This window comes from Pezoporus occidentalis, unplaced genomic scaffold, assembly GCF_034315485.1.
Source record: "Pezoporus occidentalis ecotype Australia unplaced genomic scaffold, CSIRO_AGI_Poc_V1 ctg162, whole genome shotgun sequence".
NCBI lineage: Eukaryota > Metazoa > Chordata > Aves > Psittaciformes > Psittacidae > Pezoporus > Pezoporus occidentalis.
Window position 1 is genome coordinate 1641906 of NW_026913447.1, and position 22657 is coordinate 1664562.

At 35.2% G+C, this 22657-nt stretch overlaps 1 protein-coding gene across 10 annotated transcripts in view; it reads left to right on the forward strand.

Moving 5' to 3' along the window:
* The window catches only part of SPEF2 (sperm flagellar 2), an 87179-nt gene that overhangs the window by 50326 nt on the left and 14196 nt on the right, over positions 1–22657 (forward strand). For 6 of the 10 annotated variants that reach the window (XM_062612919.1, XM_062612924.1, XM_062612922.1 and 3 more), the window contains exons 26-29: positions 467–589; positions 3342–3480; positions 4784–5013; positions 20952–21058. In XM_062612919.1, coding sequence (XP_062468903.1) covers positions 467–589; positions 3342–3480; positions 4784–5013; positions 20952–21058 — 599 coding nt within the window. Of the gene's footprint in view, positions 1–466; positions 590–3341; positions 3481–4783; positions 5014–6600; positions 8152–20951; positions 21059–22657 lie in introns of those variants that run through there. The other 4 variants (XR_009963657.1, XM_062612925.1, XM_062612926.1 and 1 more) reach the window with 3 other exon arrangements.

Genomic DNA, 22657 nt, shown 5'->3' on the forward strand with positions numbered 1-22657 from the left:
TTGCTAAACATGAATTTGCTCCACAAGAAACAGCTGTCAATCAGAAGAGGTTTATTTATGTGCTGGTTGTGATAAATCAGTAGATTTTAGGATCAAAGAGGACATTCTGACCATCTAGGATCACAACAGAGACACACGTGCTCATTCATGATTTTCTATTTAAAAATACATTTTAGGATGTAATTTAACCAATTTTAATACAGTTGTATGTGCTGAAGTAATTTTATGTAGTATTAATCTCAGCATGTCTTGCAAATATCAATTACAATTGAAGAAATCTAAATATGTTATTTTGACACAAGAGACCTGAGTAATCACTTTTGTATTCTCATACATGGTCGCATCAAGTAAGTTGGAAAGTGCCATTTTTCATTTAAAACAATATGCTGTCTTGTAAGTGTTTCTGTTTGGATACACAAGCTTATTACAAAAAGTCCAAAGACTGTGGAGGTCTGTTTTCCTGCAGGGCTATCTTCTACTGCATCTATGGGTGAAGACGGTACAGTTCCTATAAACCCAGAAGAGTTAAAGAAACAAGAACTGGCACTTAAAATAAAGCAAGAATATTTCAGTGCCTTGAAACATGAGGGTATGTTACTGTTTGGTTACTTAGATTGGGGAGTGATTGTTATTCCTAATTTGGGTAGTGTCATAGTCAAAACTAGCTAGAAACCCTAGGCAAAATGGATAGACAAGTGAAAAAATAAGGGGGAGAGAAAGGAGTGCCTGAAGAAATCATGATTTTTCTTTTGTTAGGACGGTAGTTATCAATGATTATGTGTTAAATATATTTAAAATAGAAATGTGTTTTTCGTTCTTCTTTTTGTTGTCTTTCACTTGATTTAATTTAATTTAATTTAATTTTCCATGATTAAGCAAGTATTCCTCATGAGAGAGTAAATTTCACATTAGTGGCTAGCCGTTCTTCAGTATTCGACTGAGTTGAATTTGATATTTGAAATGTTTTGATCTGGGAAAGAATTTGATGGTAATTATATATTTATTAATGCTCTTCTCCCTGATTCCCTCTTCCTCAAGCTGCATGGGATTCAAGCAACAAGACTCAGCTTCTGTTTATTCTTCCAAACTCCTTTCCCAACAGTCCCTTCAAAAAACTATGTACTATTCAGTCCTTCTATCTCTTTGTCCATGTTACTGAATAACTTCCAATCCGGCTGGTCAATTTCAGCAAAAAGTAGATATCTGAAACAGATAAGTCCCAGACTGTAAATGGGTTGATTTTTTTTTTTTTTGTTTATAGGTGTTTAGACTAGAGCAAAGAGCCCTCTTTCTCACTAAGGAGAAGATAAAACCTGTTAGAGATTCTGTTTGTCAAGAGCTGGCAAGCCCCTCATCATGTATTTACCCTCATGGCAGGCTAACTTTTGCATAGTACTTACTATGAAAATTAGAGGGCAAACTTCAGTTAATAAACAAAACACATATTCATAAGGCTTCTTTAGGTCCCCACCAAATGCTTGTACACCTACCACTTTCAACACGGTTTAATCCAAAAGCATTTTAGGAATAAATAATCTTAAGATTTTAGGATAGTGAGGAGAGGAATGGTAGTAAGTTTGAGGATCTTAACAGTATGAAGATAAATCCTAGTGAGTCATTGACACATTTTATTTTCTGAGTTTGCTTCATTTTCATCTTGTATTTAACAAAAAAGCCCACATAAGAACTGAAGGAAGACTAAATATGTTGTGATAAATCAACTGCACAGACACATAGCTGGTACATTTGAGGATCATAGTTTCATTTACAACTATGGTAACTGATTCTTGAGCTTTTGGTTATCCGGATGCACAGAGACTAGCAAGTCACTAGTAGTGGACAGTTGCTAAGTTTTTAATATTGATTTTATATTCCTTTTACTCTGTTACTGTTAAAAGAGCAGCTTTATGAGTGTGCTATACCTGCTTCTGAAGATGCAGGAACCCAAAAGTTGCTGTACACTTACCTTTGTATCATACTGATAACAGCTACTAAAAGAAAATACAGAGAAGTCACAAATAAGGCAGCCTGTATTAAAGAAAAGTGACTAGACAGGCACAGAGCATCTTCGGGTTGCTTAGAAGCTTTAGTTTTTGCCATCAAATAAAATAACCCTATTTCAGACCCAGATCCATTCTATATTTAAAATTTTGGACTACTACTATTTCTTGCTCAAAACTGAAAGTGTATACAATTGCATTCTACTGTGAACTAAAAAATAGCATGAAAAGGCCATGCCTTATATTTTTCAGGGTCCATCTTTCCACACTGGTTGCCGAAAGAGTTTCAGCACCAAACCGAAGTATTTTGAAAACTTGGCAGCATATAGAATAAAGATCATAATATAAATAATTTTACAGTCTAGAACTTTGAACTTACTGTACCTCTTACTATATAACATTAATTCTTTAAAAGATTCTGAAGTGTAGAAAGTCTAATACAAAGAAGCCTCATCTTGAATCTGAATTTTCTTTCAGCATTGAAAATGATCTCTAGCTACTCATATTCATTTCTTACTCTTCTTTTGTAAGGCTTTGAATGTCTTCCAGTGCCTGTTCCGTGTACACTCAATACATTACCTTAGCTGCCTTTCCATCCACTTGGCATCCTTTTCACTTTGGACATTGCTGACTTGTTCACATTTCTTGTCCTTTTATATCCTTCTTTTTAAACATTAGCCTTTTAGTGACAGCTTTTTTTTTTTTTTTTCCCCTCCGTTCTTCGTATTCTGAAAACTAAAAATAATGAAATTCTTAATGGTTTTAAAAGTTACATGTAAATATGCATAACTTTGGTAGAGGTGAAGTATTTTCTCAGTGCTCACTAACCAAACTCGTTTCTAACCTGAGTTTTAGGTATAGAATAGTTATATGTGGGAAGCTTGGAACAAAACCAGTAAGGTTAATTTTAAAGGTCTGGAAGTTAGAAACAAGAAAGCAAACTTTTATTGTGACTACCATACAGAACGATTTAGATGTGTTTTCTTTAAAATTTATCCGTAACGGTTTACTCACACATGCATCATTAATCTTATAGGTCGGTTGCTGTTTAGGGTTAATTTAGTTCAATGTCACTGCCTACTTAAACATCCTCTGCACCTCTGTATTAGTTTCAATAAGGTGTTTGCTATTTTGTGAATTCTGATACCCATAGGAGACACACTTTGGTAAAATACATGGTGCATTATGGATGATCTGAAAAATAATTCAAGAATATGATTAATTGAATAAATAACTTACTGCTCAAAGACAAGTCAACATGTTAAACTGTAGGTGCTTAATACTGAGAATTTTTGTCAAATTTTATAAATAGTAATTATTATGACATTCCTGTTTGAACAGAGGCAGCCATAAAATTTCGACTAGAACTTATAAAAGAAAAAGCTTTAGCATTTGTTGAAGAGCTAACGATGAAAGCTGAAGAGGCTTATAAAGATATGGAAGAGTGGCTTGGATCCAGGTTCTTGGCAGAAATGTCCTGGTAACGTATAGCTAATTTTAAACAGGAACCTTTTTTTTCAAACTAGGCTATGCAAGTAAAGATAGTTGTTTATATAAACCTGGAAAAAATGTATAAAATAATAATTTAATTTAATGAACTGGTAATTAATTTCATCTTAAATACCTGAATGGTAATAGTTCATTTCTTGAATGATAAGAAGGTTCTGCTGGCAGCAGTAGAGATAAGTATCAGTTCTGCTGGTTTTGTAGTCTACAGATGTAACATATTTATGAGCATCAGCAAACAACCAGTTATTTCATTTAGTAGAAGCCACTGTGTCATTCTAGTGACACTTCTTCACCACTTCAGATTGTGGTGTTATTTTTTTTCCTGTGCTTTACATATGCTTTAAAATTCCACTTACTGTTATTATCACCAGGTATAATATTTCTCAAAATTATTTCAAGGTCCATAAGAAAAAATAAAGTAAATAAAATGTGCTTGTGACTACCATATTTAGGGCATCTGGCATAGGACAACCTATCCATATAATTAAAAGATTTTATTCTCCAAAAGAAAGAGGTCATTTTTCCTTTTGGAAAATCTTTCTTGCCTGTAATAACTTTTGAAGCATACCTGGGACAGTGCTAGTTGATCCATGTCAGGGCAAGCCAAAGAGACGAGACACGAAATGTAGGATGTGAAGGCTCTAACAGTCAGTAGCTCAAAGAGGGTGCGCCTCTGCCTTCCAGGCACTTTTATTTGCTCTCTTGACAACAACCACTACGAAAGACACAATATTTACAGAACAGCATGTCCTTTGACCTGACACCCCAGGCCAAAACCTACATCTAGTTAAACATTATAGAAAGCTGACATCTTTCCTTATATGAATTGTACTCGTTACACTTGAAACAGGAGTTCATATGCTTCTCCACAAAGCTACTTTAGAAAGTGCTTTGTGCATCTAGGATTTAGAGGCAGAGCAGAAAATAAGGCATTGAAATAAGACAAAGGATGATTACACATGCAACGTATGTGCTCAGGCCCTCTAAAATCTATGGACTAAAGAAAGCCTCATCCTTTCATATTTTTCAATCAGCTTTCTTCTATGGCTTATTTATCCCTTTATATCAATCTCTTACCATAGTTAAAAGATTTCTTGCTGCCAGGAGAGAACTAAACTTCATAATGATTTTGCTGAGTACAGAATTCACACAGAGAATTTGTAATTCTTACTTCAGGAAGGCTTTTGATGTGTAAACTCATTAAAACTTGAACCTATGTTATTAACATTGTCTATTAAAAGTACTCACTGTTTTCTACATTTACACTTTCACAGTGTTGAAAAGCTGGTTGAGGTTGCACGACATCATATTGAGAGTTCTAGCAAAATTCAGTATGAAATTATTTTAGAAGAAACAGATTTCTTCATCAACAATGATGTAAAAGTGTTTCCTGACCCTGCTCCTTCACCACACGTTCCTCATATGGAGACCTCTGGAAGTAGTACTCTGACTATGTCACAACTTACTGCACTTCATAAGCAGTTTCTCCAAGTAGCACCTAAAGGTAAGAAAAAATTTTCCTTTTCATTTCTGAACGACTGTTAGTTTTCTACTTAAAATTTAAAATAATTACTGGGAGCTACTAAACATTACTTACCAATATTGTTAAAGATACTGCTAGGTATAAAAATATAGTGCAGAATATTGAAAATGTGAAATACTAGACTACTTGAAAGCTTTTAATGTCTTTGCTATGGGCTTTATATCCTCAAGACCAAATAACTTATTTTCCTCAAAGTGATTCCTCTGTAATGCTTTTTTAGGAGTGGTATGTATCATTCTTACTTTGGTTAGACATGCCAGTCTTCAACTTAAGAATTCATAGGTCAGTGAACACTGAAACTATATTATTTTAAAAGACATTTTTAAAGAAATTAGTATTTTCATGGAACTATTAAATAGGGTCTAGTATAACTATTAACAATTGTATTCTTAAGTCAATGTACCAGTTGTTTTGGGTGATTTGCAAGTGTTAACTCAGATACATATTTTTTTTCTCTTTGTATGTGTATCTGTTTGTGTGCCTACCCTCTAATTCTGGGAACCTTGGTCTTAGGATGCTTGAAAATACTTTCTTGCAAAACTTACATCTACTGTATAAATGCTACAAAATAATTTAGATAAGGCAGTTTTAAACTGAGATGGAAAGTTGTTAAACATATTTGCAGAGGGTTTAATTTCTACCAGGGTTTCATATTGTAATTATAATTTTAGTATGAGTGCCACCAAGATTATGGAATACAATGTGTAAATATGTACTTTTGGATCCAATTCATCCAGTTTAATGAGGCCACAAAGGCACAATGAAGTTGAATTTAATTCTTTATTCAGAAATTATTTTCATGTATAATTATGCAGCAATTCCAATTACATTTTGAGCATGATTTTCCTTTAGAGGTGTATGTCATCTTATCTATAGATAGTATTGCATATATAATGCCATGTGAAACTAAAAATCTATACATTTGTAATCGTTAGAGGTGAAACACAGATACCAGTTTGACTGTCATTCTGCTTAAAAGGTTTTCTTTTGCTTTTAAGTCATTTATTCATCAAGATACTTAAAACTAAAAAAAAATTGTCTAATACAAACACTAGTGTTCTTGACCTCTAAAGGGATCTAGATGTGCTGCCAAACATCTTAGTCTTCTAATTCTTAATTCACCTGAGCGTATGCTCACTCCTCTGAGCATTCATATCAGAAATCCACACAAATGAGCATGTGAGGCATAGAGTATAGGGCTAATCTGAACAGAATGAATCTACCAATCTTCTATGCTATGTAAATAGCAAAATTCCTAAGGTTGTTCTGAAAATGGAATATTAAGCTTGTTTTCTATGACATTATGGAGATTCCATGAAGAAGAATTTTATCTAGCAATCCAAGAAATAAAAGAGTAACAAAGGAGAAAATATGTTGGAAGAAATAAACGTGAACAGTTTTCTCACAGGATATTTGGTAAATGTCAAAAGGATGTGTTTTCATGATGTGTTTAAAAAATTGCCAAAATTAACGTAAAAAGTGGTAGTGTTAAAATACTTACAAATTGTTTGGTATTTACCAAAGATATCTTACAGAAATTGTAAACAGTTTTGTGTTTCCTAGGAATTTAAAGTATTAAAGAACTGCTGGTTCATCAGACAACTTTATTCTATCCTGCACACTTGGTTCTTCGTGGAAGCAGATCACATTACTCACCATTCTAAGCACCGATGGACAAAAAATACAGCCTGTGCTGGACCTTTCTATGTACTGACACAGTCTTTCATTTCATAAGGAAATATTTTAATTATTCTTTTTTATTCCAAGTGCCATTTCCTAAACTCAGTATTTGGGAGTATTTTCATTCACAAAAGCAGTATTTCTTAATTTCATTAACTCCTTTGATAAATTTGTTAACAGTGCTTTAAAATATTGGCTCAGGAATGTGCTGCTTTTTTATAGGAAGAACTGTGGCAGGTCAAAAAAGAAGCTACTAATACTTTTTTTCCTCCTTTTCTCTTCTACAGTGTCTTTGGATATGTCCTGTTCTTATCAACAAGATTAAACTAACCATCCGTTAGATTTCATCTTCTTTGATTCCCTTTACCATTATCCTTCCTATCACGACATATACTGTCAATACAATTAGCACTTATTTGGAATGGCCTATTTTTGCTCTAATGTTGCTCCAGAGAATGCAGTTTTGGTGATATTTTGCATTAGGAAACAGATCAAGATTCTATCCAAGACCTTTCTTCTCCATCTTGTGATTGAATTGCACAAGAGAATTTTAAATTTTATTCATTTTTTTTACAGTCATCATCTTCATGAACCATTCCAGTTTGAATTATAGAACTGATTAGTCAATAGAAATAAATTCCAGTTAGGTTTAAAAAACTTCAACATCAAATATACAAAAAATGTTTCAAGTAAAACATAGAGGACAGCCTATGATCAAATTATGTTGCTATTTTCATATTGTAGACTTGTTAACTAAGTTTTTCTGGGTTGCTGGATTTGGAATACGCTAGATAGGCTATTAAATAGTTAATCTATTTCAGCTGAAATATTACCTTTTAGTAAAATATTTTGTTGAGTGGAATAGTCAGAATTATATGCTGACCTTGAATAATGTCTATAGATTATGCTTTCTCTTCACAGGCATTTTTGCAGAAAGAATTCAAGACCTTATAGTAGTAATTCTAATGCTCTGACTTTGATGTGAATAGAGTGAAGCCCATCTGTGAGTGCAGAAATAAGTTCATCATCTCTAACTTCACTTTTCTAAGACTATATTTCTTTTTATGTGCTTTTTTCAAAACTTGAAAATAACAAAGGTTAAGTTTGTAGACAGAAGTGTCTTTTGTGAGACAAACAATATAGATAGAAAATGCCTCAGTTTGGGGGATATAAAGCCTTTAATCAGAGACCTAGAATAGATACAATACTTCTTCCCACAGATAATGGAAAATTTGGTAATTCTACTGATTTAGTTTTACTTACACCTCCTATTATATCTCTTACTAAATCATGTATATTATCTAATTTCAGAAATCTCTATTTGCCTATAGTGTTTAAAATCTATGTATCCAATTGCTTTTATGAAACATATTTCACATGTTTCTATGTGTTTTTGTGCATTTGAATGTATATATATCCGAGTATTAAGATTTCAGTGGAGGAACGCTCCCCTCATTGCATCTGTGCAGAAGCAACCATACCTTATTCTGTGTAATTCAAAATTTAAAATCCCAATTCTTGTTAATTAGTAAATATTGGTGATAGAATCGATAATAATTGGTGAATAAATAAAGTGAAAGTCATCTGTAGACGATGATGAGTGTCTCAGTATCTTGGAGGGAATGAATCATATTTTCAAGACTCCTGTCTTTTTTATCTGAGGACAGAAGTATCTCATATTAATAGTTCTTAAACTGCTAAAATTAGATTAATATAATTCAGCCTCATGGTTTCTTTCACTCATTCATCCCTTACAGTGTTGCTATAAGGTGCATAACTTGCCTAGATCATCATCCAAACTTCAAGTCAGGAATTGCTATGGTTTATTTTTCTCAGTGAAAATTGAGGGGAGTAGGAATGTTTAAATGTCTTTGTAAATTTTTATGAAAAGGAGATAAAAATGGAAAATTAACTAACTCTAGTACAGGTTTACAATTGCTTCATATTTTGTCATAGAATCATAGAATCGTTAGGGTTGGAAAGGACCTTAAGATCATCCAGTTGCAACCCCCCACCATGAGCAGGGATGCCTCACACTAAACCATGCCACACAAGGCTCTGTCCAGCCTGGCCTTGAACACTGCCAGGTGTGGAGCATTCACAACCTCCCTGGGCAACCCATTCCAGTGCCTCACCACCATCACAGTAAAGAGCTTCTTCCTTATATCCAACCTAAACTTCCCCTGTTTAAGTTCTAACCCATTACCCCTTGTCCTGTCACTACAGTCCCTAATGAAGAGTCCCTCCCCAGCATCCCTGTAGGCCCCCTTCAGATACTGGAAGGCTGCTATGAGGTCTCCACGCAGCCTTCTCTTCTCCAGGATAAACAGCCCCAACTTTCTCAACCTATCTTCATATGGGAGGTGCTCCAGTCCCCTGATCATCCTCGTGGCCTCCTCTGGACTTGTTCCAACAGTTCCATGTCTCACAAGAACTCTACAAGAGTAGAGGGGCAGGGTCACCTCCTTTGACCTGCTGGTCACGCTCCTTTTAGAATCATTGAATCATAGACTAGTTAGGGTTGGAAAGGACGTTAAGATCAGCAAGTTCCAACCCCCCTGCCATGAGCAGGGACACCTCACACTAAGCCATGTCACCCAAGGCTCTGTCCATCCTTGCCTTGAACACTGCCATGGATGGAACATTCACAACTTCCCTGGGCAACCCATTTCAGTGCCTCACCACCTTTTGATGCAGCCCAGGATACAGTTGGCTTTCTGGGCTGCGAGCACGCACTAAAGCCGGCTCATGTTAAGTTTCTCATCAACCAACACCCCCAAGTCCGTCTCCACAGGGCTGCTCTGAATCTCTGCCCATCTGTCATCTGTGTAAATTTATAATCTGAATCTTTATTCCAGATCCTTGGTTTAGGGAAATTTTTTCATACAGTGCCTCCTGACTCGTTTATCATTAAGGAATACTGTCTTTTATATATCTGTGCCTTTATAACTGAAACATGTTGATTGCTTTTTTTGTCCTTGGGTCCCTTTAGATGTCACAGTCCTGGTTCACAGGGTATACATCTAGTGTATGCTTATGCTGGTGTCATTCTTAAATACTCTCTTTTGAATGCTAATATTTCTGTTTTCAGTTTCAGTAGTGTTCACAATCTTAATTTCCTCATTCAGGTGTTTTGTTTTTTTTTATATTTATTTATTATGTTTCTGCACTGCTTATGTAAATATAAGTGCTTGTCTATGTCACCTTGTGCATCACAGAATGATACTTAAAAAAAAAAAAGAGAAAGAAAACCAATTCTACTTTATGTAGCTTTTTCTACATTAGTTCTCCTTTTGATTTCACTGATGACAAAATTTTATGTGAAAATGAGGTCTCTTCACAAGTAGTGCAGGCTGTCTTCGTTTTATATTCTGTGTTCTTTCACTCGTGCCATTGTAACAAATCACAACTTTTCCTCCTACTAGTCCATCTCCTGTTTCTTTCCATGTTTGTTCGTCTCAGTTAAAAAAAAAAAAAAAAACAACAAAAAAAGCAACCCTCCCCCCCCAAAAAAAAAACCAAAACAAACCAAAACCCAAACACCAAACCAAACCAAACCAAAAAAAAAACATATCATCTTACCCCTGTGTTTTGTCTGCATAGCTAGGGTGCAGTGGATGCTGTGTGTGTGGTCTGGAACTGAGATTAGGCTGATTTACGCATGTTGGCCATAGAGTGGATAAAACCTCGTCATCTTTCTGTTTATTCCTCAGCATGAGTGTTATAAGGATCTTTCTCCTGTATCTTGGAGCAGATCTGAAAGAAATTCATAAGACCTCCGTAACTCTAGCCCACTGACAGACTTGGTTCAAATTTGCCATTCTAAAATTATCAGTGATGGAGAACTGGCAGACAGACAAATTGATTTAGACATACACAGGCAACATAACTGCATAACCTTAATTACTTAGGTAAGCATGGTAAGAGTATGCTTCAGAGAGCATTTGTAATGAGTATAATCATAGTTTAGATGGATTAAAGAGATGATCTGATTCATGACTCTTAGCTGTGTATTTACTGTTTTCACACACTGTAAGATATGCTGTCTTTCTAAAGGTGCATACAACTGATCACTTATTTTATACATTTTTACACACAACGTCCCAAACGTCTTTTTCTAAGGTTTAAATCCTTGGTTTTTGAAATGAAAAAATTCAAAACTTGAAAAAGGTGGTGTCATTGGAGGTCCATTTTACAGGGAAACTCATCTTTGACAACGGCTCATAGAATCTGCTCCAATCCCCTTTTTTCTAATCATCAGCAAATTTCTACAGGTGCCTATACACCTCAAGAAGCAGTGATCACTACAGAGGTGTTACAGTGATTTTTTTTTCCCTTTCACCCTCTGACTTCTGCAGTTGCAGATCCGTTAATCTTACCCCTCCACTCACCCTTTTTCACCTTCTCTTGCAGTTTTCTGGCTGGTATTAGAGAAGATTTTAATGTTTACCACATGTTAAGAATGCTTCTCCTTCTCTCTTTTTGGTCCTGGGTATGGTACTTGGGCATGTGTCAGGAAAAGCTTCTGTAGTCTAGTTGTTTCTGCTGTCCATGTGAATTACAGCTGCTACTTCAAATTTAAAGTTGTTTAGAAGAATCTCTCATAATGGCAATGTATTTAAACTGCATATTCTTAACAATTTTTAATAATGGCCTTTCAGGATGTTCAGAATAGAATGGGGCAGGCAAACTGTCATTTTTATGACAAGGGGAACAAATAGTTCTCTCATTGTCTAATGCATATATGAAAATTTTACCTCTTTTGAAAAATAGAAAAGGGTGTGGTATAAAGACCCTTTCTTAAGACCTTATAATGCATCAGAAATGACATTTCTTTTGGTGATTAGCTGAATGTAGCTAATTTTGTCTCTTCATGTATGCGTTACAAGGAGGGGTGTGAGTCAGATTGTTTTTAGGTCATTTGCTCAGTGCTTTTCTTCTGCTATTTCCCTATCAATAGGTTTCTTGTTGTATTGCCTTAGTCGTGCATGGAATTTGTCTTAGTTATTTGACTGCTTTCTTTGCAAAGTATACTTTATGGCAACGGTATACAAAAAGAACCATCAAATTACTTTCAAAACTAGAAAATTCATTAGTTCTAGGGATAGAATTTAAAAAAAAAAGTCTGCATATGGCATTTACTCCTACAAAAAAACAAGAATGACCATCTTGAGAACAATTTGTGAAATTAATGTTGAGAACAATCTCAATACTTTGAGAATGTTTCAAATTTGAAGGACAAAATGTGAAGCTTCTCAAAACATTAATAAAATCATTCTGTGGAGATATATATAGATACATATATACATATAAATGTATTTTAAGAAGAGCCAGTCAGCTACCTATGCCATAGAACATCTTAATGCATTTTATGACTTGTATAGGATTATGTATTTATGGACTTGCTCCAAGTTAACTTTTCTGTTAATGTCAGGTGTTGTGGGCATTGTAACAGGTTTGTGACTTCAGTAATATGTTCTGCATTCTGCCTGAAAGACCATTCTGAATTCTACTCTGTCACTGTTTTCCTCTGTTTCTAAAATGGTATTGATGCTGCTGCAGTTTACTGGTTGCATATTCTGACAAACTTCTGGTACTCAAAAGGAAATTGGAATCAAAACTGACCATTTCTTACAAGGGTCCTAGGTAGCCTCCAAGTGATTTAAGAGTAGATCTCAGATTTCCCTGTTCTCTTGCTGTTTATTGCAAGTCACAGTCTAGTCCCAAATTAACAGAATAAATGTAGATGAAAAAAGAAAACAAAACAACCAAAAAATTAATAATTTACTAAATAAAACCTATTTTATATTTAGTTGTTTCTTTTTAAATTATAGCCATAAAAGCACTGAAGCAATTCAAAAGAAAGAGTAATTCTTCTAGCAAGAGAGAAATTGGTGACAGAGGGAAAGAGAAGAAAGATTTGGAACATCAGAGAACAAAGAGGAATCGCCACTTTCCAAAAATATGGCTAACAAAATACTCCTGGTTAAAATATGATGGTGAAAGGGGAATAATGTTTTGTGCACCATGTCGTAAGCATAATGTAGATTTGGGAGAAAACATTCATAATTTTTGTTCTGGCACTGATGATTTCAAGCTGGAATTTATAAATACACACCAGAGTAGTGAAGCTCATGCCTGGGCTACCTGCATGGAAGCTGCCACTACTGCTTCACCGCATACAGCTTCTACTGAGCACATGTTGAAGAGCATGAACTCCATAATATTAGGTAGAGTAGAAAATATTTTTAGAACATGCCATGCTATTGCTAAATCTGGTCGTCCCTTTGCAGACCTTGACTGGATGTGCAAACTAGATGATATGAAAGGAGTGGATATTGGTTCTGTATTTAGAAATGAGAAGTCAGCAAGAATGTTTATACATTTTATTGCTGAAGTGGAAAGAAGAGCTTTGAAAGAGAAACTGGAGAAATGTAATTTTTTTTCTGTTATTAGTGATGGAGTCACAGACAGTATACTCAAAACGGCTGCAGTCGTCTATGTGCGCTTTGCAAATGAGGGAAAAGTCCATTGCCAGATTGTTGGGGTACAACCTGTTCACAAAACCGATGCTTCAACCATAAAAAATGCAATTGAGCAAACATTACAAATAAATCTTCAGCTCAGCCTGGCAAGCCAAGACTGGTCAAGAAAATTAGTTGGGTTTGGAAGTGATGGGACAGGTGTCATGGTAGGAGAAAACAGTGGGGTAGCTAAGCTCCTGAGGGAAATTCAGCCTTGTATACTGTCTCTGCGTTGTTTTGCTCACCACCTAAATCTGGCTTACAAAGAAGTGCTGAAGAGCGTGCAGCTGTACAACATCTTAATCAGCCTCCTGAGAAATATGTATTACTTTTATCATAACTCACCGCTAAATAAGAATAATCTGAAAGCCACATATGAAGCCATCAAATTACGCCCAGCTATTCCTTCTCGCATTGGGGGCTCCCAGTGGCTTCCTCGTCTACAAACAGCTCTACAAATTCTCCTTAAAGGTTATCCTGCAATTGTTCTACATCTGAATAAGGTAAATAATTTAATATTTGGATGTAACTTAAGGAAAAATTAATTGCTATAGCTAATTTTGTTCCACATACCTGATATTTTCTTTTTCTATATTGATTTCCAGGCTCAAACAGCCTCAAACCAGCAGAAAGTCAAAAGTCTTTTGCACCTCCTTCTGAAAATGGAGATAGTCAAGTTTTCTCACTTCTTGTTGGATGTCATCAATGTCCTCAACATTCTGTCATGTGTTACACTGGATCACAACTCCTCCATTGCAGATATATTTGCAACCGTACAGTTAACATTGGAAACACTCCACATGTATCAAACAAGGTCTGGCATTTCTAACTGAACCATGATCTCTTAGAATATAATAAAAGAGCATTACATATTGGTTTGTATTCTGTATCTTTCAGAGCTGGTCCAAAGGAACGCCTAATGGAGACTATTCAGCCCTTTCATGGTTATCAGCTTATTGGAAATGGAAATATTTCAGCAGTACGAACCAAAGTACTACGTGGTCTGGTGAATAGGCTACATGATTGTTTTTGCGATGCAAGTCAAGATGTTCTGGGAGCAACTACTATTGGAAGTTTTAAACTGTGGCCTAGCAAAATGAAACAAGGTGTAGAACTGTGAGAGTGGCTATTTGAAGTGCCTTCTAAACTTCTTAAAAGCATAAAACCATTTTTGTTTTGCTTCTGTTACAGAATTTGGTGAAAAGGAAGTGTCTGTCTTGATTAAACATTATGAAGTCATACTAGAAGCTGCCAGTGTGGAAACAGGTGAAGTAGAAACTGAATGGAGCATGTTGAAATCAGAACTGTATAACAGGTAAGAAAAAACCTACATTTATGTCTGTTTACCCAGAAGGATTATGGAAATATATTTAGTGATAGTTAATTATACTTCTTACCATGCCTTTTAGATTTCAGAACATCCAGAACTTGACATGGGATTCTGTGAACTCAGATTATTCAAAGAAGTATCCCAACATCCTGACGTTGGTAGATTTGATCCTAACTCTGCCGGCAAGCTCAGCTGTAACAGAGAGAGGCTTCAGTCAAATGAAACTCAGCATGATGCATTTACACTCTAAACTAAGGTCTGAAAGTGTGACCGATCTTATGATAGTTCAGATGAACTCTCCAGATATCAAAAAGTTTGACCCCCAGAAAGCTATTCATTTGTGGAATGCTACTTGGCAGAGAAATAGAAGACAACAGGAAGGTGACAAATAATGACAAGTCAAAAACCTGATTATCCTCGAGTTTGATTTGCAGACTTTTTTTTTTTATTTCACAGTCTTCTTGTGACATACATGGACGCTTTAACTGAACACCTTGCATGGTTAATGAGTGTAAAATTTGTATTTTTTTCATAATGTATTATAATGTTAAAACACGGCTTTTCTTTATGTTCACTGCGGAATCACCAGTAGGTGTTTACATTTATCCTTCTATAAACTGAAGACAATGGAAAAATAATGGAGTACCTTGTTACCTTGGCAACATTTGGACAGAGGGATGACTGTCCAACTTCTGTCTAACTGATCCTAACTTCTATCTGATTGTTTATTGCATTTAGCTGAGTTATAATGCATTATAACCACTGGGGTTAACTGTCATCTCAGTCTTCAGTAGTTCGACAAGCTCCACTGACTCTGAAATCCAGATTTTCTTTTCATAAATGTGTGAAAAATCAGTGCCTTATTTCTGTCAAATGACTGCTTGACCTCTGTAGCCTATGAAGTTTTGGTCGTACATTCTCTCCATATCTGTATATGTTGCTGCTTCTTAACTCACTTGTGGATGTAGTTTTAACATGACCTTTCATAGATCTTTGTCAGACTTGTTCTGCAGAAGGAAGTCCTTTCCTGCAGATCCGTTTTGCATTGCTGATTATTTATTGCACATGTCAGTCTTCCCGTAGCAAGTTCTATTAGTCATTCTTATGACTAATATACTTCACAACTTCAGCCACTTTTTTCCCCTGTAAAAATGTTTGTAAGGGTTACAATAAGAATGCTCTATCTTAATTTTTAATCTAGGAGTTGAGAATGAGAATTGTTTAGAGAACTATCTGATTTCGTAATTTTACATGTTCTGAATGCAACTTCCTACTTTATAATTTTCAATCAATGTAAAGCACACCAGCAGAATATATTTCCACCATCAAGGAAAAAGCGTTGATTATATCAAAAGGTAGCTAAAGTGAAATCATTCTTAGTTCTTCCAGCAGCGATGAGGATGAAATAGAAATAATCTGAGAGAAATCTGAAGGTGAATGACCTCACATTATCACTTTCAATATAAAATATGTCTAGTAATTGCAGAAGACATGCTATGCTATGCTATGCTGTGCTATGCTATGCATACATACATATGTAGTCTTTTTCTGTGTGTCTTGCATGTATATTTGTAGTACTTCTAGGTCTGAACATTATGTCAGAAATAGAGTAGGCTTTGAATGAATCCCTTGTTAAAGGATGTTAGTCCATTCAAGTAGAATTAATCTGTAGGGATGAGAAAAAGAGAGCAGTACTGTGAGTTATATGCCTGTTTATAGATAACAAAAAGTGTTTAATTATGTTTCACCTAATAAGTGGCACAGTATGTGTTATAGGGGATACCTTATTAGATATGTGGCATAGTTCTAAGGTTTTTGTCTTTAATGACATAATACCAAGTTTTTCCCCTCAAAGTTTTCAAATTGGAAGATTTTAACTATAATGAGATTAGAAGAAGTTTGAAATGTGTCTCTAGAATGTCCCAACAGCAGAAGACAAAGTAACAAACAAAAGGATGTTTAGAATCTGTAACACTGAAATTGCTTCCATGATGCATGGGGGCAGCATCACATTTTTAGTATTAGGATTGAAGGTAATCATAGAACCATAGAACCATAGAATAGTTAGGGTTGGAAAGGTATTTAAGATCATCTAGTTCCAACCCCCCCTCCCAGGGGCAGGGATGTCCTATGCAAAACCATGTCACCCAAGTCTCTGTCCAACCTGGCCTTGAACTCCATCAGGGATGAAGCATTCATAACTTCCTTTAACAACCCATTCCAGTGCCTCACCACCCTAACAGGAAAGAATTTCCTCCTTATATCCAATCTAAACTTCCCCTGTTTAAGTTTTAACCCGTTACCCCTTGTCCTGTCGCTACAGTCCCTAATGAAGAGTCCCTCCCCAGCATCCCTATAGGCCCCCTTCAGATACTGGAAGGCTGCTATGAGGTCTCCACGCAGCCTTCTCTTCTCCAGGCTGAACAGCCCCAACTTTGGAAAGGACCTTTAAGATCATCAAATCCAACCATTAATGGATGCATTGCCCTTGGAAAAATGCTGGCAAAATCTTACTATCATAACAAGTAGTTGGAAATGGATATCAAGAAGTCATCCATGTCTAAAAATGGGATCAAATTTAGTTAGAAAATCTGTATGCAGTATTTGCCCTCATTGTTTTTTCATAAGCTTTTAAAATAGTGCACTGTAGAATGTGTGGTTTATTTTCCTTAGTGCTTTGGTGTCCTTCTGATTACATGGCTCTTTATCAGTCTCTCAAATATTTTGCTGCAAATAAATTTTGTTTCCTATAATTCTTCCTAACTGCAGCTATGGAGAGGGAGTTACCCTCTCTGTAACTAACTTTTAGTGCTGAATTTTTTCATAACATTCCTTTCATAGATGAAACTAGCAGAATTCCTTCAACCTTGCTCTTTTTCTAGGCCTGTGATGGCTCTTGTTGCTTTCTTCTGGGCACTCTTTAGTTTCCATACTAGATCTGCAAATTCCAAAATTATATGCCAGCAGAAGCCTTAACAGATTAAAAGAATGCACAAGTTATTTCCAGTGTATGCCCATCTACTTTCTGGCAATATTCTAATCTGCCATAAACCCAAGAGCCTTTTCTACAGAAATTTTACATTGGCAAAAAGATCCCCATTGTCATGTTTATGCAGTTCATTATTTCAGCCCACTGTGGCACTTTACTTTTATTCTTATTGTATAGTATCCTTTTTATCCTAGAGTGTAACTCCAATTTGTATGTAAAGTTCACTATGAATTCTAATCCTGTTTCCAATGTGCTTGAAGTCTTTTCCCGCTTGTTTTAATCTGTAATGTAATAAGTGTATTAATTTGTGCAGTCTGTTTCCTCAGAGTACTTTGGTGTGTTTCCAGTGAAGTTTACTGGGTAATCTTGAACATCTCTCTGGTATTTCAAAATCTTGAATTCTGATATTTTTTCAAATATTTGCTAACCCTTCTTATTAAAAGTGTTTGTACACATTTAATAAGTTCATTTTCTATTCAGTCTCCTACATCATTCAACAAAAACCCACTGGGTGGTTTGGTTTCTTTTTTTTTAGAAACCAGTCTTCAGATGAGCAAAGCTGATTCTGGGAATTGTTTTCCCATTCTTTCCCAGAGGACATTATTTCCTTTTACCATTTGCAGAGTACTGTTTGCAGACACCACTATTTTTTTTCTTAGCACCATCTGTGTAGCTGCCCTATCATAGCACCTTTCCATGATAATAAAGCAATTACAACCCTGAAATTAAATTGATGAATCACCTTTTGTCTTATGATGCAATCAGATATTCAAAACCAGTTACATGCTCTACAATATAAAACCAGATACATTAAACTGAGGCAAAATATCTAAAAATACATTGAGCTAAGTTATTTGATACCTTTATTATGTGTTTATGACGGATTTCATCTCTCTCTGAGAGTTCCTCATTCCTCCTAAGTACTTGATGAGGAGGAATTAGGTCACACCCAATTTGAAGTTTTTGAACTATTATAACTTTTTGAGAACACTTTGAAATTGACCCACATGAGGGATTTTAAGAGGAGGTAGTAAAGGAAAAGAAATTGACCTAAAGCATACCAGCAATTCTATAATTAATAGATTGACAGTAGTTTAGCTCTGAGGGAGTTGTTTTTTCACACTTACCTCAAAGGAAGAAAACTGGGCACACACTACAGATCACCTGACAGTGCTGCCATAGGCTTACAGCAAATAATACCAAATTTACTTGAATACTATGTTCTAGCATGTTCTACAATCCAGAGTTCTATAAATTGAGATTAGTGTTTTAGTCTCTGGTCCTTTAATTCCATTTCAGACATTATCTCTTGATTAATAATTCAAGTTTTTTAATTTCTTTGCTCCTCACGTACCTCTTAGATATATTTCTGAAGTCATGTAGCTTCATGAAAAGTGATATGAGGATATAAATATTATTTTAGTTTGGTTTTTTTTCAGTAAAACAATAATCAATTTCATTTAGGAAGACAGAAACTCACAGGAAATACAGGAACAGCATTTTCTGTTGTCATATAGGGAAATCATAGTAGGAATTGAACAGCTTAAACCATAAGGTAATGTGAGAGAAAAAAGTTAGATTTCCAGAGTACTAGGGATCAGATGTGGGAAGGGAAATCTTTAGTAAAGCATTAAATATAAACTACAGTAGCTGGGCTTTTCATGGTAAAGCACTAGAAAATTTGAGATGCCAAATAAGATTTAATAATTTTCCTGTTATTTTAATACAAAGTTTTCTTTGGCTTCTTAGTGGCCCATAGCTTGTTCTCTCCATGAACCACTAAAAAGTTCCATGGTTTATTGAATGTTCTATGAAGTCTTCCAGTAATGATACCTCTGTAAGGCAGGCTGTATTGTGCTGTCTGGAAATCATCTGTTTCTTGTGCCTTGAGGTTGTCATCAAAATACAAGTCTCTGGTTACTTTAAAATTATTAAATCAGCAGTGCAAGGTGCTTCAGTAAATAGGACATGATTTATCGCATGGTGTTCTCTCTGAAAGTAGGTAACACAAAATCCTTCAAGGGGTGATATCAGAGCACTGTTATCAGCCTCCCAGTATTTTTGCCAGTTTTTACTTTCATGCTGAAATTTATGGTTGGACATAAGGCTTCAAGTCCAGGTGTTCCCCCTTCTTGCTCTCCCAATGAACTTTAAGCTTCCCAAATCTATTCTTTTCCTTTTCTGTCTAAACTTACATATGTACTGTATTTCTCTGCTGCATTAAGATGTGCTGAGGGCATTACTTCTGGTTTTCCAAGTTGAAGGCAAACATGTCTACAGAGATTGTAGACTATTAATTCAAATTGGCAACTTGAAACGTGAGTTTGGATACTGACAAAATTAATTTTTCTTGATAAACTTAACATATTTCACTTCTCTACTCCAAAGAAAAGTTGTTGACCACAGAATATGTATAGCTGTGCCTTTTCAAAAAGGCAAGTTTGGCCATAAAAAGGAGAAAAAAAAAAAGTAAGTCCTTCCAGTATTTCACTTACTGTGTTTGCTCTAAAGGTAATCTGAAAATTTACTTTTTTGACACTGTTGCAATGATTATAACCTGACCAAATCAGCTTTGTCTCTCAAAATTTAGATAATTCAAAACTAATTTTACTTTTTCTTTTTTGTCATTAATGCAGAGATTTCCCAATAAATCCTCACTAAGTCAGCAATGTCCATTTCTGAAAGAAAAGACCCATATAAGTCTGTTAAATGTTGGTACACAATTTTGTGTTACAATGTTGTGCATGGAATTTGAAGATTCTATTTGCGTATAAGCAAATCTGTGTCTATCTAAAAAAAAATAGGTTTTGTTGCACCTTTTTTTATCGCATGATTTCTGTAAAATAAAATTGACTGAGCTAGTTATAATTCCCACAAGGCAATTCTAAGAAGCCTTTTAAGCAATTGAGTTTTGTTTCAAAGTCTAACAGACAACAGTTCGTGTTTTCCATCCTGTTCTCTAACAGGATGCTTACTTTCGAGAGCAGAGATAGACTTATGATTCATTAAAATGGCACAGTGAAAGAAAAGGTTAGTAGAATGTGTATTTGATTTGTAGTCATGAACTGCTCATTAACTGTCAGTGTAGACTGCATCAGTATGGGTTAGTGACCACAATGCAGATGAGGAAAGTATCAAAAGGATTGCAGTGTATTCGTATATTTAAAATTTGCATATTAGAAAGGCCACATATGTTTACTTTAAATGAGAATTCTGTATTTAGCTTGAATGATACTACCACTATCAATAGTACATAATAACAAAATAAAATATTTTCCCATATGGCCACTGAAATAAAAAATAGATTCCATCTAACAAAAAAAAAGGTCATTTAAAATTATAAATATTATTTTTTATATTGACTTTCTTTTATTAGGTTTTATACAAAAGAAAGAATTTGTTGACATATTTATTGACATGATTAATTTAAATCTTGAAGCAAATTTCCTTCCTGATGCATGGATGAACTTAACACTCCCACACGTAAGTTTACTATTATTTTCATTTCAACTGAAGTGTTGGTTTGTGTAGAACATGCAGCATTGTCTTTACTATCATAAAGTCAAGAGTATAACTATTACAGGGTGTTATCACTTTTTCCCTAAAATTCTTCTGTTTCGCTGGAGAAAGATTCTGGAAGCCCCTGTGGCAGAAATAAAACGCTTTAGTCAGCACTGTTTGTTTTCAATTTTCAATTTCTAGCAGTTCCTTAGAAACCATACAAAAATAATTTCTAGGAGTTAAAAGGAGACTGTTTATGTTCTTCATTCCAAGACAGGAGAATAAAATCTGTAGCTGTATGACTTTAAAGTTATTTATTCAAGATTTTTCAGATTTAGGAACATGGAAATTTATAGTTTAATCTTGCCAAGTCTTCCACCAGTGAATATTCTTACTAATTTTACTTCCAGGTATTGTTGGTAAGCCTGTAAGCCTATGGAAAGGTTTACTTGTTTTAGCATATTTTTTATCATTATTTCTGTCAGTAAGCCATGATTCCCATTAAGGTTTTGTTGCATTTTACATGAGGGGAAACAGCTTTATTCAAATATTTTGGACACAGATGAACAGCATGAGTAAACCATTTGAAAGTTTCTGAGCAGTGGATTCCCACTGAGTTTAGTAAACACTAAGCACAGCTATCATTAGTATATAAAAATCTAATCTTAGCACAGGAAATTAATTATAGGGGAAAAATGTGAGTCAGACATTGTGTATTAATAGGTCACATGCGCATATATCCCATGTTCTTTATTCTTTGAGAAGTTTTAGTGCTTATAAGTACTATTTTAGATTTAAAAGCATACTTTCCTTCCTTAAAAGCACCATTTTAAAATGAGACTATTAGATTTATCGTGGAAGCCAGATCTTACATACAAAAGGAAGTGCATGGTGCATAAGCTAAGGTACATGTTTATTCTGCACAAGCTGTTCTGCGTTGATCTCCCCATTTCATAATTGTGTGACATGATAGAATTTCCAATACATTTTGGAATTATAATAAGCAGTACTGTGCCTGCCAATCTTGGGGCAGTTGACATCTATGGTATTACCAAATTGTTTCAGTCTGTGTTGCCTCAGGCCCTAATTCCTGAAAAAACATTGCTTCCTTCTTGAACTCCAGTCTGGAGAAAACCAGGCACTTCTCTTGACAAGGAAATCTGGCTGCAGGGCAAAAGATAGTGTAGAAGTACACAGTAGGGTCTCAACACACCAGTAGTGCAGAAATAAACTGCCAATATTTTTCCCTCTATCAGGTATAGCCTTTGCAATGCTGTGTCAGGAGACTTTACATGTATTCTATGTGTGTTCTGTACCCCACTTTGCTACCCACATACTTCTTCAGTGGTAAAAAGACACATGCAGTGTCTTTCCACTACTACTTTTTTCTAACTAAAAATAATGCTGGAGCAGGGGAAAGCCATGTGGTGTTCACCTGTAAGAGTAAGCGACATAGAGCCAAAGCACAGGCCCAAGCATTTACTAGATTTTGTACATGTGCTGCTAAATTGTCTGTTCCATTTTTAGTACTCTTCCAGGTGGAGCATAGTTCAGGAGTTAGCATGTAGCAAGGGCTGTTAT